Source organism: Drosophila elegans, unplaced genomic scaffold (genome assembly GCF_018152505.1).
Source record: "Drosophila elegans isolate 14027-0461.03 unplaced genomic scaffold, ASM1815250v1 contig_149, whole genome shotgun sequence".
Lineage (NCBI taxonomy): Eukaryota > Metazoa > Arthropoda > Insecta > Diptera > Drosophilidae > Drosophila > Drosophila elegans.
This window is the reverse complement of record NW_024545513.1, coordinates 18,244,881-18,262,917: the sequence shown is the minus strand read 5'-3', so window position 1 is coordinate 18,262,917 and position 18,037 is coordinate 18,244,881. Positions and strand designations below refer to the sequence as shown.

The 18,037-nt window shown below is 49.2% G+C and overlaps 1 protein-coding gene across 1 annotated transcript in view; it reads right to left on the bottom strand.

Annotated features, from left to right (window-relative positions):
* LOC108144263 (unconventional myosin-XV) overlaps positions 1–18,037 on the bottom strand; it is a 38,571-nt gene that overhangs the window by 11,915 nt on the left and 8,619 nt on the right. The window contains 3 exon segments of the mRNA XM_017268949.2: positions 5,815–6,951; positions 6,953–12,913; positions 17,455–17,781. Of these exon segments, the coding sequence (XP_017124438.1) occupies positions 5,815–6,951; positions 6,953–12,913; positions 17,455–17,580 (7,224 nt within the window). The 5' untranslated portion in view covers positions 17,581–17,781.

Here is an 18,037-nt window from a genome sequence, read left to right as displayed (position 1 = left end):
ATAATTGAAGGAATAAGCAAAATAAATAAGTTTAACATAACAGCGGTTTCTGAAAAACAATGTTATTTTTGACCAAAACTTTGGCCTTAAATTGTTTATAAAAAAATATATATTTATCGGTGACAAAAAAGATCTTCGATTAATACTACAAAATATATATCAGAAGCTCGTGTTAATCTTTGATAAATTGTTTTTTTAATTTTTGTTTGTAATTTGGATTCCTATTTTATCCTTACTGATCGAAAGATGGGTTTTTAGTATGATCAATTGTTTGGTTGTTTAAGGTTTCAATTTTGATTGAAAGAGATCAAGTCATCTTTAGATGTATCATTAGAGTGATGGGGGGGTTTACCTCATTGGAGTTCATGGTCTCGAACCGCGCCAGGATCTCCTTGACCGATATCTTGGACTCCGTTGGCTCCTCGAGGATCGTCTCCATGCGACTGACTGACCCACTGCTGGCATTGCTGACCCTCCGCGTCTTCGAGATGCCCCCAATCAGCATGGCCGTGGATGCCAGTGGGTTGCTCACCGGAAAGGGAGCACCCAGATTGGAGGCGGACACGGAAAAAGAAGTACTCGAGGTGTTGGGATGTCCCTCCATCTGGGGGGTCAACTCCAGACCAGACCGCTCCTCCTCCTCCTCCTCCTCCTCCTGTTCTTGCTCATCCTCCTGCTCGTGATCCTCATCCTGCTCCTGCTCCTCGTTGTTGTTGTTGTCATCTCTTTGGCTAAGCTGCATCTTGAAGCCGAGCTGCTGCTCCTCCAGGCAGCACTGTTCGCACAGACTGCCGGCGGAGGAGTTGGATCTCAGGGTGGCCGTAGTGCAGCACTTGTACACAATGTCCTCCTCGACGCTCCAGGCATTATCGTTGGCCAGTCCGAGATCCCCGTCAGCCACGCCACGATCTGTGCCCTCGTGCATCTGCATGGAGGCACAGCACTGCTCGTTGAGCTCCCGAATACTTTCGTTGGTCAGCTGGTCGAGATCACTGCGACGCATCTGCTGGAGGTGGATCGACTGGTGCCTTTGGGTGCCATGGTGCACCTGGGCCGCCGTGGTGCCCGTTATGTGGGCTATTTCCGCATCGTCCGAGTCCGTGTAGAGCATCTCGTGCTCCTCGTCCGTCAGATTGTTCAACGAGTCCAGCGAGGCGCATTTGCACTCCTCATTCTCTTGATCCTCCTGCTGATCCTGATCCTGATCCTGATTTTGTTTGTGATTGTGATTCTGATGATTCTGATCATTCTGATGATTCTGATGATTCTGATGATTCTTTTCATTCTGATGATTCTGATGATGCTGATGATTCTGCTGATTGTGCTGAGCCTGCTGCTGCAGCAACTTAAAGTTGTTGACCTTGTCGTGGTGCATTTTGCTGATCAGCGATTCCACCTTGTTGACAATGCTGCTAAACTTGTGCGGGACACTGCCGCCGCCGGAGGTCAACTGCACCGCCTGGCAGGATTTGCTGGCCCGCACGCTCTGTGACATTTTGGCGATCCCTGGACTTGGGTTCAGGATGGCACAGTCACGACCATTGCCACATAAGACCTCCAAATCGCCGTCTCCGTCGCCGTCTCAGTGAAAGTTAGTGCATTGTGATGGATGGACGGCCGGCAGCAGGCTCAATTCCACCATGGTGATGGCTGCTCAATATATTGTTTGCACAGCGGTTCGAGGTTCGAGGCGAAAAACGAAACGTGCAGGCACACAAAAATAAAACAACAAAACACGAAGAAAAACAAGGAAAATTCGTTTGCGAGGAAAAAATGAAAAACGAACCGCAGCGGACAGCGTTTCCCGCACAATGAGTGAGTGAAATGGATTCGATGGTCGGACACACACATCAAGCCATACGTATACGCGATTTTTCTTGCCTCGCTTTGCTTGTAATTTGTTGTAATTTTTTTTTTTCCTTTTGATTTTGATGTGTGGAAATTGGCAATGCACAGTTAAATGCGTGCCGTATTTGTTTCTTCTCTCGCTACGAGTTATTTATTTATTTGCTGTTTTTTTTTCTTGTTATTTTTTTACGCTTTTCTGCCTTAATTTATTTTAATTTGCCACTTGCAGTTTGTCTTTCCACTTGATGGACTGGCGAAAATTCAGCGATCGTCGCCTGATATTTTATCTCTGCGAGAGCAGTTCGAAAATATGGCCATATAATTGGAATTATTGCCGAGTTGTGAGTTAAAGCCAGCACGGATGGCTGGCCAAATTGTTTGCCAATCGACGATACTGCGCGATCGGAATGAAGTAACCAAAATAATAAAGCATGGGATGGACAATGCCAGTGCATTTCGATTAAATTAAAATTTAAATTATTTAATTAATTTAATTACATTTTTGAAAATAATATGTGTCAGCAAAGGATATTTTATAGAATTAGCAGAACGATTTAAGAAATTGTAAGTGAAATCTTAGTTTATTAAATACTGTAAGCTATATATTCCTCGAAATTTTACAGACAAAATAATATTTAAATATGATGTATTAAAAATATATTTGAATGATCATTTAATTAAGAGAAGGCAGATAAATTAACCCTTCAATTACTATTATTTTAAAGTAAACAATGCTAGTTCATTGTTCAAAATAAGTCAATCATGAAATATAAACAATCAACTGCTTTTGTGAGATCTCCCGATTTCACTAAACGTTTAGCAATTGCTCGCTAACTATCCAAATCGTTTTGGAACGAACTGGAAAGTGTTTGTCCACAGTATTAAATTTTGACTAGTTTCGAACTGCTCCCACAAAGGAGCTGGTTTATATAGGGAATTCACTGGATTTGTTTACGATTTGTGAATTTTTTTTTTTATTTTTTGGGTTCAGTCCGGGCCGCTTTTGGGCTCAGCTTTGTTTTGTTTCGAGACACAAGAAAAACATTTTAGCACGACAGAGCACATTAAAAAACAAGAAGCTTAAGCTTAAGCTAAAGTTGGTCAAATCGAAGAGTCACGAATAAAGAATTCGAGGCGAGAGCAGTGCGCTGCGTGATGCCGTTACCGCACATTCGTAACAACTAACGATTGGAAACTAAAGGCTAAAAACTGAAAACTGAAAACACAAAGCTGGCCGAAACGGACGCTGGCCAGCGTGGTCAAGACGGGAAAGAGCCATCCGACTGACTGGCCATTTCACTCGCAGCCGAGCAGAACAGAGAGGCCCACACTTGCAGAGTGGCAGAGTGGCAGAGCGGCTTTAAGCCAAGTTAAGACCAACTGAGCTGGGGCTGAGTGAAAACGCGGCTCTTGGCTCTTGCCTCTTAACTCTTGGCTCTCAGCACTTGGCCAAGCCGAGCGGAAAGTCCCAGAGAAAGAGCGCGAAAGTCTTTCTCCCCATACTATCCATACCCATTCCCATACCCATTCCCATATTCATACCCATATACCCATACCCATACCCATTGCCCCGCTGTGATAACTGTTTCGACTGCTCTTTGGCTCCCGACTCCACATCCACATCCACATCCACATCTCAGACTGACCAGCTTTGGCGTTTAACGAGTTTTCACGCATAAAGTGAATTGAATTAAAAAACAACTTAAAAAAGGGGGGTAAAATGGAAAACATTTTGTTGATCAAACACAATTCGAAAACCCGACGCGAAGCGGCATTACCCTAGAGGAGTATCATTAATGAAATTTCATTTCAAAACTTAACTAAACGGTTTTAACTAGGTTTTATGCACATACTGAAATAAGAAAGGGCTTTAAGAAGTTTGTTAAAGTCTAAGTTCACTCACGCTTATAAAATTAATACATTAACATTTTTTTTTTCCATGCACAATTAAAAATGTTTTGTTTTTTTTTTTATTATTTCTAATAAGAAGTAAACGGGTAATACGATATATACAAAACAAAAAACAAAATATTGTCATATTAAAACATATGTGGACATTTTGCTTAAAACAAATCCTGATAATAGATATTTATGTTGAATAAAATACTTACATATTACAGTTTTACATTATTCAATCAAAAATATATTTTAATCTCAAATTGTTATTCTAAAAAGACTACTGTGGCTTGTACTTCTAAATTGGAAAGCAAATAAAGATCAATTTACTCTTGTCTTTTTAAATTTAAAATTAAGTACAAATTCTAGTAGTCCTTTAAAAGACTTAAATCACGATTACTTTTCGTTCCTTCCTTATGTTGTTATAATAAGTATTTGAAGTTAGTATTTTACAGTCGAAAAAACAATTTAAAGGCAAACTAGCTTTCTATGACTTGTGGAATTAATAGAAACTGATTTGTCAAATATTTAAACAGTAAATGAGACAATCTTTACCAACATCTCCTTCAACTTTGATTGGCGAAAAGTGCATACCCGTTCGAAGTGTCAAATAAGAAGAGAAATGAAAAGTAAACACTGGACTCGAGCTCCACTCGAGTGATGGACGTGCGCCAACTATGAATATCAACCATGCGCGAATGAAGCTTATATGGCGCTGGAAACTACCATGGCCGGAGCCACTGAGACCCACTGAGACCCACTGAGCTTCAAGGCGTGCAAAAGGAAAACCAATCCAGTTGGCTAGATTACCGTCCATTCATTATTTTTAACAAAACTAAAAGCCAAGAATAGGAAACACCTAAGCTTACGAATTTCTAACAAACATTTCTAAATTCACTGCCAACTTTCAGTGAAGGAAACTATATATACATATAGTGTCATGCGACACTGATCAGCAAAGTCAATCGCTTAATGTCTGCTCGATGTAAAAATAACACTTCGAAATTACCCAGCTGCCGTATTATTATCTTGAGGCCGTAAAAAACATTAACAGTTTCATTAAGGCCACATTATTATAAGCAATGTCTGCAATTATTCACGCAATTAATGCAATTATTGTTGTATTTATCTCCAGTAATTTGGCACAAGAAATAATTGATACAAAAAATAATTGGTAAGCCAAAAATCTCAATTGGAACAAGATGATAATATTGTGACGAATAGTTCAATGTCAATTTTAATATATTTTTAAAAATTAATTTACCACTTTGGGGCTTGCTAACAAGTAACCAGGAGAAAAGCTACTTCAAATTATTTAACATTTACCCACGTACTTATGTTATATTTTGTTCGTTTAAGTTTAAAGTAAATTTATATTTTTGAATGTATTTTTTAGCCAACCAAATAAGCGGTTGTCAAATCAAGTTCCAAACTTAACTTGAGAGCTTTGAATGTCTAAGACTGCGAAAAATTTCTTGCATACTTTTGGCCATGCTTAAAATCAATTTTTTAAATATAAATAATATTAAAAATTATTTAATAAATTAAAAATAATATTTTTCTTACAAAAAAACTTTGATTGTCTAAAATCGTAGTTTTAATCCAATGTTTGCAATTTTCATAATTTGGGAAACCCTGTCGAAAAGGTAATTTTTTAGCTGTAAAAGCAAATTTATTGGACTTTTTATGGCGAATCTAATAATGTAAGACATTCCAAAATTGTACTATTGTTTCTTATGATTTTTACAAAAAAACAACAAAGTTTCATTAGATTTTTTCAGTTTTTTATCAATGAAAACCAAAATAATTCACGGCTTTTTGAGTTGTAAGTACGTTTTCACTTTTTGGTCCCTGGTAAATTTAAAAAAAATTCAATTTGTTGTCAAATTTTAGAATTTTTTATAACATCATAATTTTTAAAGAAAATTAGCTAAAAGTTAAGTGCTTTTCTTTAAAGAGCATATACTTAAAGTTTACTTGTTTCCAGCTCAAATGCATAATGCACATGGTTAACAAATAGTTTAAAGTAGTAAATAGTAATTAGTAAATAGTAATAAATGTGTAACTCACCTTGCGGAACTCATGGACGAATCCGGTGACCATCGACTGGATGGCGGCGGCGCGTGCGGCATGGAGCGCCAGGTGCTTGCCGTTGCGCAGATTGAGTTGCAGGGCCGCCGGACGCGGCAGGGTGACGGCGCTCTGGATCTCGCCGAAGGAGATGGCCTGCACCACGATCAGGTAGTCGGCATCGCGGCGGGCCAAGTACAGGCCGCTGTGCGAGACGCCCATGATGCTGACGTCCGGATAGAGCGGTGCTCCCTGCACGGCGAAGAGTCGCGCGAAGTACAGCGGCCAGTCGCGGGCCATGTCCACCAGGTGGCGCTTTACCAGCGCTCTCACCTGCCCTCCAGTTCCTCCTCCCCCTGCTCCTGCTCCTGCTCCAGCGCCAGTGCCATTGCGATTGGAGAGCGTGTCCACACTAACGCCATGACCGTGCAGCATGTTGAGGGCGGAGCTCTTCTCCTGCGGCGTGATCCGCAGGCAGGGCGTCACCCCGAAGACATCGCCCAGCACCTGGGCGAAGAGCAGATCCAGGGCCACCGGCGGACCAATGGGCTCGTGCGGCTGAAAGACCTCCTTGCGCACGCGCAGCTTCCACGGCACCCGGTTGTAGGTGAGGCAGGCACTGCTGGCCCCAGCTCCACCCAGTCCCGGACTGGACTGGGACGTGATCGTGGGCGGCGGCGGCACCGGTGCCGGCACCATCACGGGCGGCGGCGTGGTCATGTGCATCGAGTCCAGCTCCTCGCGCATCCCGGAGCTGGCCGAGCTCTTGCGCTTGCGCTCGTGCTCGTACTTCTGGGCCATGTGGGTGCGGAACGTGGCCAGTCCGCCGCCGGCTCGATCCTCCCTGCGATGACCGCCGGTGGTGTCCAGGCTCGCCTGGATCACCCTCGGCGGCGCCGGCTGGTAGACCTTGTGGCTCTCCCGCTCCCGCTCCACCTGACGGATCTCGTAGAGTCGCTCGCGTTCCCGTTCCCGCTTCTCGCGCTCCTTCTCGCTGCCACTGCCCGAGGCGGGGCCCTCCACCTCCGCCCGGTCCCACACCGACTCGGAGTAATCCTCGCGATCGCGACTCCGGCTCCGGCTGCGCGATCGCTCCCGTTCCGCCTGATCCCAGGCAGCGGCCGCCGGCGACGAGGGGGGAGGCCGAATGCTCCTCCAGGTGCAGGTGGTGATGGCTGCCGAGCAACTGCTGGTGCTGGTGCTGCTGATGCTGGTGCTGCTGATGCTGACGCACTGCCCCGAAGGTGTCGCGCTCCTGGCGCTGAATGAAGGCGGGCACGTGCTCCTTGGCCGCCGCCGCTGCCGCCGCCTGGCTGCCGGAGATGCGATAGTCGGGCTCCGGCTCGGGACTCCTGGCCGTCGGCGGACTCTGGGGCGCCGGCGGTGGGGCGGGCGGCGCCATGCTGGGCGGCCGAATGGGTGGCGGCGGTGCCGGGACACTGGGAGCCGGTGGCAGAAGCACGCCCGGCCAGCCACCCGATGGTGGAGCCGGCGGCGGCGACAGTTTGCCCTCCATCCGCTCGATCTGTGTGCGCACTGTGGCATGGGAATCGAGCCCGCCACTGCCACCGCCATTTCCGCCGCCTCCTCCTGAGCCAGAGCCACCAGCACCACCGGTCACGCTGGCAAAGAGTCCGCCCAGCTGTTGCTGCAGCATCAGCTTCCTGGTGTCCTCCAGCTTGGCCGGAGCACGCTGCTCCGACTTGTTGGACACGGTGGAGCGCACCGAATGGCCGGCGGTGACCTGCTCCAGGCGCTGTCGCATCTCGGAGCTGAGCTTCAGCTTGCCCACACTTCCTGGCGGCGGACGATCCGCTCCAATTTCGAAGCTCTTCTTGGCCAGCTTGGTGGTGAGCACACTCTGCATGGGCTGCTGTTGTCCCACATCCTGGCCATCCCTGCTGTCTCTGCTGTCTCTGCTGTCCCTCACCGCCGAAGTGCTGGTCATGGTGGTGGTGGTCTCCAAACGGATGCTGCTCCGCATTAGCTGGCCACTCATGGGCGGCGGCGGGGTGGGACTCTCGATCTCGAACTCCTCCCACTCGATGGCCGTGGCCGAGGAGCCACGTGCTCCTGGAGCCGATGGCTCCAGGCCATTGCTGTTCCCACTCAGCTGATGATGCTGCGCCTGCGGCGTGGTCTTGCGCTGATGCTGGCGCATCTTGAAGGCAAAGAAATCCTCCTCGGTCTGGAACTGGGGCTCATCCTGCGGCGGTGGCCAGCGCCACTTGCCGATCCTCACGGTTTTGGCCCGGCCATACGGATCGAGGAAGTGGCGCGTCTCCGACGGATCCTTGCACTCCAGCGGCGGCGGCATCGGCGGCGGTGGCGGTGGTGGCGGCGGCTGCAGTGCCTCCATGACCACCAAACTGCTCCGCATGGTCTTCAGGCGCAGTGGCGATGCTGCCTGTTGCAGCGGCGGCGGCGGCGGCGATATGGACAGACTGCTCAGCACCGCTGGAGCAGCGGGTGGCGGTGAGGCGGCGGAACTATTGCTGGCCGCCGCTGCCGCCGCCGCCGACGCCTGCTGGCTGAGCAGCGTCTGGAGGGCCTGATTCTGGGCCAGCAGCTGCTGCTGGATCTGCAGATTCTGGGCCATGGCGGACTGGAGGAAGGCGCGCTGCACCTGCTGCTGGTACAAGGCTGGACCGGATTCCGGCTCACCGGGCAGCTGCATCAGCTGATGGAGCAGGGGATCACCTCCATTGCTGTCCGTGCTGCCACCGCCACGAATGCTCATGGCCAGCTGCTCCTTGTTGACCAGTTTGTCCAGGCTTTGGGCCACTGGCATGGCCTCAAATAGCTCATCCATGTAGTCATCAAAGTCATTGCCACCTCCCTTGATGGCCATCGCCAGCTGATCCTTGCTGGCCAGCTGCTCCAGTTCGCCCACCAAGCCTATGGGTCGGAATACCTCGTTGATGTAGACATCCAAATCCTCGATCTCCGATTCTGGTTCGTTCTCCTGCTCCTGCTCCTGCTGCTGCTGCTGATCCTGCTGCAATGGATAACAGCCACCTCCACCACGAATGCTGGCCGCCAGGGATCGGGCATCGGACAGTTCGTCCAGGGAGCCATCCAGCACCGGACTGAAGAGGTCGTCCAGGAACTGGTCCACATCGGAGGCCTGCGAGGGCACCCGCACCCGGCGCACATGGGAGGCCAGCGAGGGAGCCTCACTGGTGTCCGACATGGCCGACGACCGGGTGGCATATTCCGCCTTGTCCGCATACTTGCTGGAGTGCGAGCCATGCGAGGCGGCATGGGAACGGCGGCCGGCATGCTGGGACTTCTGGTAGCGTGGAGCCGACTCCTTGCCCATCGGAGCAAGTCGCTCCGCCGAGTGATAGCGATCGTTGAGGCGACTCTCCGACAGACCCAGTGTGTGCAATGGCTCCTGGGAGTCGCAGTCCGGCGGCACCGGAACAATGTCGCCGGCCAGCAGGTCGTCCAGCGACTTGGAACGCGACTTGGTCGCACTCGATCCCTGGCCCGATCCTTGACCCGTTCCCGCTGCCATTCCCGATCCCAAACCCGGACTGGGTTCGCGTTCAAAGTAGCGCTCGTTGAGCGCCGAGCTGCGCGAGAGCAGCTCACGGCTGCTTCTACGCTCCCGCGGCACCTCCTCCTTGGCCGGGCCACCGCCTGCCGCCGTGGGTGGGGCTGGGGGCGGCACCGCCGGACGCTTCACCGCCTCGGGCAGCGCGGTGCGGGCAAACTTGGCGCCCGAACGCAACAGATCGCTGCGCGGCGCGGGAAATGCGGGACACAGTTCCTTCTCCGCAATCAGATCCATCACATAGTCCAGGCCACAGCTGTCCGTGAGCTGTTGGCCATCGTCCAGGACCAGGGTCCAGCCGCGGCTGGCCACGCCCAGCGAGGCGACGGCCAGGGCGGCGGCCTCCTCGCAACTGGTCCACGAGTCCACGGCCACCGTTTGGCTGGCCTCGTCCGGCAGGGTCAATGGTAGAGCCATGTCGCAGCCCCGCGTCCAGGCACGCCACTCCAGCCAGGCGGGCACAAAGCTGCGACTGGCACCGCCACCGCCCACGGCAGCACCGCCCTGCTGGCGGAGCAACTGCCTCAGGAGCAGGGGTCGCAGCGCGGTCGGCGCCTCGTCGTCCACGAATCGCATCAGATACTTGCTAAAGGCGGCGCTGGGCTGGAAGCAGCATAGGCACTGCCCCAGGAGCTGCCACAAACGGGTGGCCTCCACCGAAGTGGACGGCAGGCCGTGCACCTGGTTGCACAGCTGCACCAGGATCTCGTCACGCAATCCCCTCGAGCTGAGGGCCTTGTGCACAATGTAATCGGCCAGCAGCTTCTCTTTGGCCCCCTCCAGCGCCTTGTCATTGCTCCAGCGGAGTATCAGCTTGAACACGGCCAGGGCATCCTGGAAGTCCTGATCCCGCGAAGCGGCTCTCGTCAGTAGGGGCGCCGTGATGGGCTCCCGCCTGGGCTGCAGCCTAAGGCCATTGCAGTAGACACTGCTGAACTTGCCGAAGGAGAACTGGCCCAGATCCTCGGGCAGCTGGACGGCCGACGGCGGTGGACCGGGCACAGTGCCCAGTACCTTGACCAGGTGCCGATCGCCGTGCGGCGGCGACCAGCCCTGCAGCTTCGAGTAGATGAACGCCAACTCGGCGGGTATGTCCAGGTAGCTCAGTTGGCTCCGCTCCAGCACCGCCTGCTTGGCCTCGCGTGCCTCACGAGCTCGCTGCGCCGCCTCTCGCGCCTCCTGCCTTCGCCGGTGATCGGAGCGCAGCTGGTGCACCCGCCTCCTAGCCTGACGTCCGCGCCACAAGCGCTGCGCTGTGAGGGCTCCGCGTCGCAGGCGCTCGAACCGTTGCTGTGCCCTCTGACCCCGCCAGCGAGCCTGCAGACGCGTGGCGGCCGCCTGCCGACGGGCCAACTGGCGACGCACCAGCATGCCGCGCACATGCCGCTGTACACTCACAGCCGCCCGACGCAGTCGCTCCGTCCTGCCGCTTTCCAGCGCCCGATGCAAAGCCTCGCGGAGGAAGACTCGCGTGGCGCCCAGCTGATAGTCCGGTCCCTCCACACCCGTGCGCGGCATGGCCTCCAGCAGAGCGCGGCAGAGCTCGCGATAGGGTGTGCCCCTGGCCAGCGGCGAGGCGAGCAGATGCCTGTACCGCTCCACGAAGTGCTGGAATCGCAGGCGCACCGGATAGCCGCGCTGCCGGATCTGTATGGTGTCCAGCATGCCCAGGTAGCGCAGCTGCTGCAGCACACACGGCATGTCCATGCGCAGGGCATGCTTCTCCTGATTGGGCTTGATGCAGCGCACGAACCACGGATGGCATCTGCCCATCGACTGGAGCAGCTGCTGCAGTGAGTCGGCAAATCTGGCCGCCACCGTGGGAGTGCGTGGCTTCATGGTCACGAATCTGCCGTTGCTACCCTTGGGCAGGGTCTTGCCGGCATCCCGCTGGGCACGCAACTGCTTGGTCAACTCACCCACCAGCGGCAGGCGACTGGAGGCCAGCAGCTCCAGCACATCCCCCCTCAGGGCATCCCGATTCTTGTCCAGAAACCCGTCCACGCAGTACCACACCTGGCCGGCATAGTGGGTCACCCCGAACTCCTGGGCACCGATGCGCGGACGAGCGTAGAGCTCGCTCAGCGCATGATTGTAGTGACACTTCTCCAGGAAACTCAGATCGGTGGCCCGCGGAAAATTGGATTCGTCGTCGAGTAGATGGCAAATGCCCACTGGCTTTTTGGCCAGCAGATGGATCACCGGCAGATTGTCGTCCCAGGCCAGCGGCGTCCATTCCAGTCGTTCGCGTGCATACTCCGCCTGCTCCAGCTTGAAGACATGCTTGTTGAAGTACAGCTGCAGGTTCTCGTTGGCATAGTTGATGCACAGCTGCTCGAAGCTGTTCTCGGCCAGATCCTCGAACCCGAAGATGTCCAGGATGCTGATGCGATGGGCGTCATGGGTGCCGCCCTTCTGCACAATCGAATTGATCCGCGACACCAGCCAATTGAAGAGGCCGGCATACAGGGCCTTGGCAAAGGCATCCCTGGCATCCAGGGCCTGATCAATGCCCAGCGGAGTGTGCAGTCGTTCCGCCCGTGCCTCCGTGGTGCGACTGGTCAACGCCCGGTGCAGTCCCTCGGCACTGATGTGCAACAGGTGGGCGGCCCACTTGATCTCCGCATCGGAGCCCACCTCCACGCCCTCCTGGCCATGTCGCAGTTGCCGGCGATGGAAGTACACGTTCCCCAAATGCAACACGGCGGCCAGCACTCGCACGATGCCCTCGCGTTCGCCCTCGGATACGCCCAGGACCTGCATGGCGCCCTGCAGTGACTCCCAGTCCACACGTCCGCTGGCACAGTCGGTGGCGCCCTGGTTCAGATAGAAGTACTTGTCCGCCTCCAGCAGTCCGTACTTGGCGCGCTCCGTTTCGGACAGTCCGCCGAGGAGCTCGTAGAAGACATGGTAGTTGCGCTCTCCCGGCGCCTGCGTCACAATGCGCGACTTCTCCAGCAGATATTGCGTGATCTTGGCGCCCACGATGGCGCCACTCTTGAAGTACACCTCCAGATACTTGCCGAACCGAGAGCTGTTGTCGTTGCGGGCGGTACGGGCATTGCCAAAGGCCTCCAGCAGCGGGGCCGCCTCCAGGATCTGTTCGGTGATGACGGCCGAGGCGGATCCGCCGCCGGGCACCACGGCGGCCAGATACTGCATCACCAGTTTGGTGGACTCCGTCTTGCCGGAGCCACTCTCACCGGAGATGACCACCACCTGGGGCGAGGGCAGGGCCGCATGGGCCGCCGCCCCGATGGCGAACAGGTGGGGCGGCAGCGAGCCGAGCGGACGACCGGCGTACTGCTTGGCCACCTCCAGGCCGTAGGCGTCGGGGAACATCTTGTAGGGATTGACAGCGATCAGGATGCTGCCGGCGAACGTGTAGATCAGACCCTTGTCGTAGCGCAGGCGCAGGTTCCACAGCAGCGAGGCCTCGTGCAGGTCGTCCAGCAGGGTCATGTCCTCCACTCCGCTGCTGCCCAGATCCTGGCGAGCGCGCAGGCTGCCCTCGCCCGGCTGCAGGGCGAACGTCTGTGGCTGCAATGGAAGGGAGATGGCATCAGCAGGGTTCCATTTATCAGTAATAACCATTTGAGAGTTCAAATGGGAAGGGATTTATACACTCCAAAAAGTAGGTAAAGTTAAAAGGGTACCTTATTATATTGTATCAGCTAATACAATTAAACAGATTAAATTAGAAGGGTTACATATATGAAATGTACCATCAGTAAATATAATTTGATAGTTAGTACAATTCTATAGATCAAATTAAAAGGGTCTCATGTAATTATGTAATATAATTTGTAATAAAAGTCAACTCTGCGATTTAAGATTAATTTCAAGATTTACCTGAAATTGTAAGACTATAGACTCTATAGAACAAGTAAAAGCTTTAAATGGGTTTTCCTTCTAGTGACCAAAATAAATAAATAAAAAATAATTAATCCCATAATTTTTACCTATGAATTTATTAATTTAGTAGTAAGTTATCTATACAACATCAAATTATAAAAAGTATTTTATTTACTTCTGACTAGCTCCCTAAATAATAGTAAGACCTTAAAACGTGTAACGGATATAAACACATGTGTATATTACTCAAAACTCTATTTGCAATAATATATATTCTTATTTGAACTGTAGATAAAAGAATATACACTGAAACTGCAGATTATATTGAATTTAGTTGGAATACTTATTAAAAAGTATTTGTAAGTGGGGGACTTAAGAAAACTTTATGAAACATATTTCTAACATGACGTTCTATACTCAAATTAACTCAATTTAGACGCTATATAGATTGTATTAATATTCTTTAACAGTGCTGATTGTATGGAATTTAGTAGTTGGAGTACTCCTTAAAGACACTCTATGGAAAACATCGCTCACATGGCGCGCTATCACATCGCTGCAGAGGGTGGACAGTCGCTTGACCACCTGCGGATATCGGCACTTGAGGCGTCGCAGGCGACTGGAGGGCAGGGCCGGATGTTTGGACGAGAGATGGTGGGGCAGATCCTCCACAGACTCATCGAGACTGGCGGGGCGCTGGCGGCGCAGGACGTGCGGCGAGAGGAGGGCCAGCGAGGGCGACTGGGCGGGACTGGGCGTAACCGATCCCCCGCCGCCGCGTTGCCACGGCTCCAAATGGAACCGAACGATGCGCATCTATGGGTTCCAGGTGATAGCGATTACCGAACCCGAACCCAAAACCGAACCCCAAACCGAGCCCGAACCCAAAACCCAAAAGAAACCCGAAACCAAAACGAGATCAGTTCAAGAACTAGTATCTCAAAAGACGTTTTGTGGCCGAAGTCTCGAATGCAACTGAAAGGAATCGGAATCTGGCGGCGGCGGCACTGCCACAATTTCCCCAAACGTTTCTAAAACGGTTTTCGCTGCATCCAACATCCAAACACGTTCTATCAAAACGGCAAGAGATGGGATGGGGATGGTATAGTGGTATGGTAGTAGTATGGTAGACCGGATCACTTCGAACCCGGCCGGACCAGATGACACTCCTGTTGGCCACCACTTGGCCGCTACCAACTACTTAGTGTGGGCCACCAGAACGCACTCGCCACAGCCACAAAAAATTAAAAAGGAAAATAACATATAGAGAAAGAAAAAAAAAAAGAAAGAAATAAATAAAGAAAGAAAGGTATCAAGAAAGAAAGAAGACACCCGATCGCATTGATGCAGTCTTCGATCGCCATTCAATTAGGTGGCCAGTGTGTGGGACTTTCTCCGACAGGCCCAACCAGTTCAAGTTCGTCGGCTTCATTCTTCAGTCTCAAATCTTCAGTCTCAAATCTTCAGTTTTCAGTACTCAGCTGCATCGTGTGGGGCTGGGGATTGTCACCTGATAGCTGGCCAAACAATAGGCGTGAAATATATGTTCTGTGGACCGCTGAGAATGCATTCGCTTCGGCAACTTCCCCATTGGATATCAATGGTATTCGTATCAATGAAAGTACCAAATGAAGTGAGTCAATCGATCAAGGGATTGCCTCAAAATAATGTTCATTTGGAAGTCTTCAATAATTTGAAATCACATTAAGTATAACTTAAAGTACGTTTTGCAAATAAAACACTTTGCTTAAAACGTATGGACTCTTAATACATTGCAGCATACTTTCAGACTGCGATATAAATCTATTGAAGATGCAACCATAAAGTGGCATACTATTCATGTTTATGTCTTTATCACTCTTGTTGCAAATGTAAAACGCATTGAATAACCGATTAATTCAACAATTATTTTTGGGGCATGCTGCCGAAACCTGTTTTCTTAATTAAAATCATAAGTATGATGTCACCGCTATTCAAAGATTCAGAAAGGAGTTAAAGAACCACAAGAAGAACTAGTTATAAAAGGTAACGGTGTCGCCATTGCATAATACATAACTAAAAGCTTAAAAAAAATTATGAAACACGTATACTCAAGAAATGAATAGGCCTTTAATTTATTTTAGAACTCGATTAATGGCAACCATTCAACAAAAACTGAAGAGTGCCAAGTAAGAATCTCAACTAATTTTGAGCTAGGAATAGCAAACCATTTGTCTGCAACGCTGCATTAGCCAATAATTGATCTTGTTGAACGATTACGCCTTGCCAAGAGACTTCCCATGGTCCGAATAGCCGATCCAATCCGAATCCGATCCCAAGGCAACACATGTTCTGCCAACAGGTTCTTGGGCACTGGCGATGCAAACAGGATACGAATCACATGCGGCCGGTTTTCTAATTCTGGTACCGCTAGTTATAGCATTACAGCTACTGGTGATTTAACGGAGCACGGCGCGAAAAAATAACAACCAAGAAAAAAGTTTATTTGGCAAGTTGATTGATTGATTAGCCATAATACATATTTTACCAATATTTTAACATACAGCAAAATTAAAAACTTATAGATCGATCAATTATCTTTGTTTTAATGACAATACCTATACTATACTTTTACTATACACTGCACATTTCTTTATTGAATGCTTGAGGTAGAAAGGTTGATAATAAACCAGACTATGATTATGTATATTAAAATACCATTTTATACTCAGCTATATGATAGCTTTTCCATTTTCAAAGCAATTTCCAAATGGCAATTTGCTTTCTTTTGGTTAATCTCAAAGGTTCAAAATAAGTTTATTTTAATGCAGTGAAATCTTTCATTTGCCAAATGTTTATTTACAAATAAAACGTGCCTCTTTTCACTTTTGATATAAGAGAACCTAAAAGTGAAGTTCGTCAAAATGGGCACACGCACCGTTCAGTTTGCTACCTTTACACTCGATTTTGTGGCTTATATCAAATTAACTGAGTAATGAACCAACACCCTAATAACGCCTTTCAATGATTTTATATAAATATTTTTATATGTGTATTTATCAAATTGGTAGTGAAATTTTAGGCTCAATATGAAATAATGATGGTGGTATGTTGACATGACAAGCTTTGGGATTCAAGATTATGCGTCTGATTTACAAAACAAATTTGATCTTCCACCATGTTAAACTACCATGTAATTCTGTAGTTTTTTTCCTGTGCTAAAAACCAATGTTGGCGCTTTCAGTCGACGACTAGCGACTGATTGCCGTGAGTTCTCAATCTTGATATATGCAACTCCACAGTTCCACAGCTCAGCACTCATAATTGCTGCGAGTGGCAGAAAGGAAAAAGGAAACGCTGGCCGCTGGCAGCTGCAATTAGATTCACTGCACAGGTGGTACAGTCTGGTGGTACAGTAAACACGCGTGGCGATAACCAAAAAAAGAGATCCGCTGCGAATGATTCACTTCATTGTTGGTCAACGCTTATGCTCCGTGGTTACACAGCAAATCGGCGCATAAGTCTACACACAAGGCACATTCCATAAATTCCGAGACCCAGACCCAGACCCATACACACACCCCATCAACCTGCTAAACACTCCAGGGCAGCACCACTCATGAAAACCGAAATAAATATAAACAGTCGGGCAAACAGTTCATGTCGGGTGAAAATAGTGAAAAGCATTCATGGGCCGCGGCGAAACCGAAAACAAATTGAAAATTCAAACAGTAAGCTACGAAACCAAACCAAAACGGGCCGATGGTGCGAACTCGCACCTTCTACAGGGGGTGCGAAATTGCACTCGAAGAAAAATTTCGGAACTTAGGAGGAAATTTGAAAAAAAATGTATGTCAAAGTTTAAAAACAAGGAGTCATTAAATTAGAGTTCACTTAAACTAAGCAGTGCTTTAATTATAATATAATAATTTCTGTTAATTTTTCAAATTAAAAATATTCATTTAAATTTATTTTGAGTTACGGCTTATGGCTGTACAAAATTCAAATTGACTATTTAGTAATAATAGTAATAATAGAATTTTTAGAGCATAAACTAACTTGTCTACTTAATTTGTGTAATTTAATATTTTCTAGTTTGGTATTTTAATTTTGAATAAAATAAATTGATATTTAGAATAAAACTTCTATGAATTTCTTGACTTTCTTGTTTGGTAATTAAACATAAAAACTGATTGTAAATATTTAGAACTTTCACAAAATGTATAAAAAAAGGAAACTGTACCCACCTTCCCTTTGATGAGCGCCTGGACGACGATCACCTGGGCAGCGCGATGCACCTCCTGGATCTCGCCGGGAATGGGATGTCCCATGCCTGGGTCGAACCAGACCAGATCACCTTCGGCCCAGTCCATGGCTCCGATGTGTTGGCTTACGCGGCTCTGGAATCACTATCCTCCGGTCAGGGTTAATGGGCCTAGAAACGATACTTTCCGAATCTCCTTCGCCTTGGCTTCCGCTATAGTGATAGTGCTGACGATCTCTGGATCTCTGATTTGGTTGGTCTGTTGGGAGTGGTGAATTGTGGCGTGGTCTTCAAACCGGTTGATTCATTGCTGCAAGAAACATACAAAATGGGATTTGGTAAGTACATTTTTGGTTTTTCTCAAGGCAAATTCGAACTGAAAACACAAAATTTTAAGGCATTCGGGAAAAAATTCGCGTAATTATGGCGCCTTTCTATAAAATACCTCGGTCTTTTGCATTATAAAATTGTTGCCTAGGCCAGGTGGCGGCTTATCAGACCGATCCACACCCCTCGGCGTGATTTTGATGCGGATCATGAGCGATTCAAGTCGACACGGTGACGGT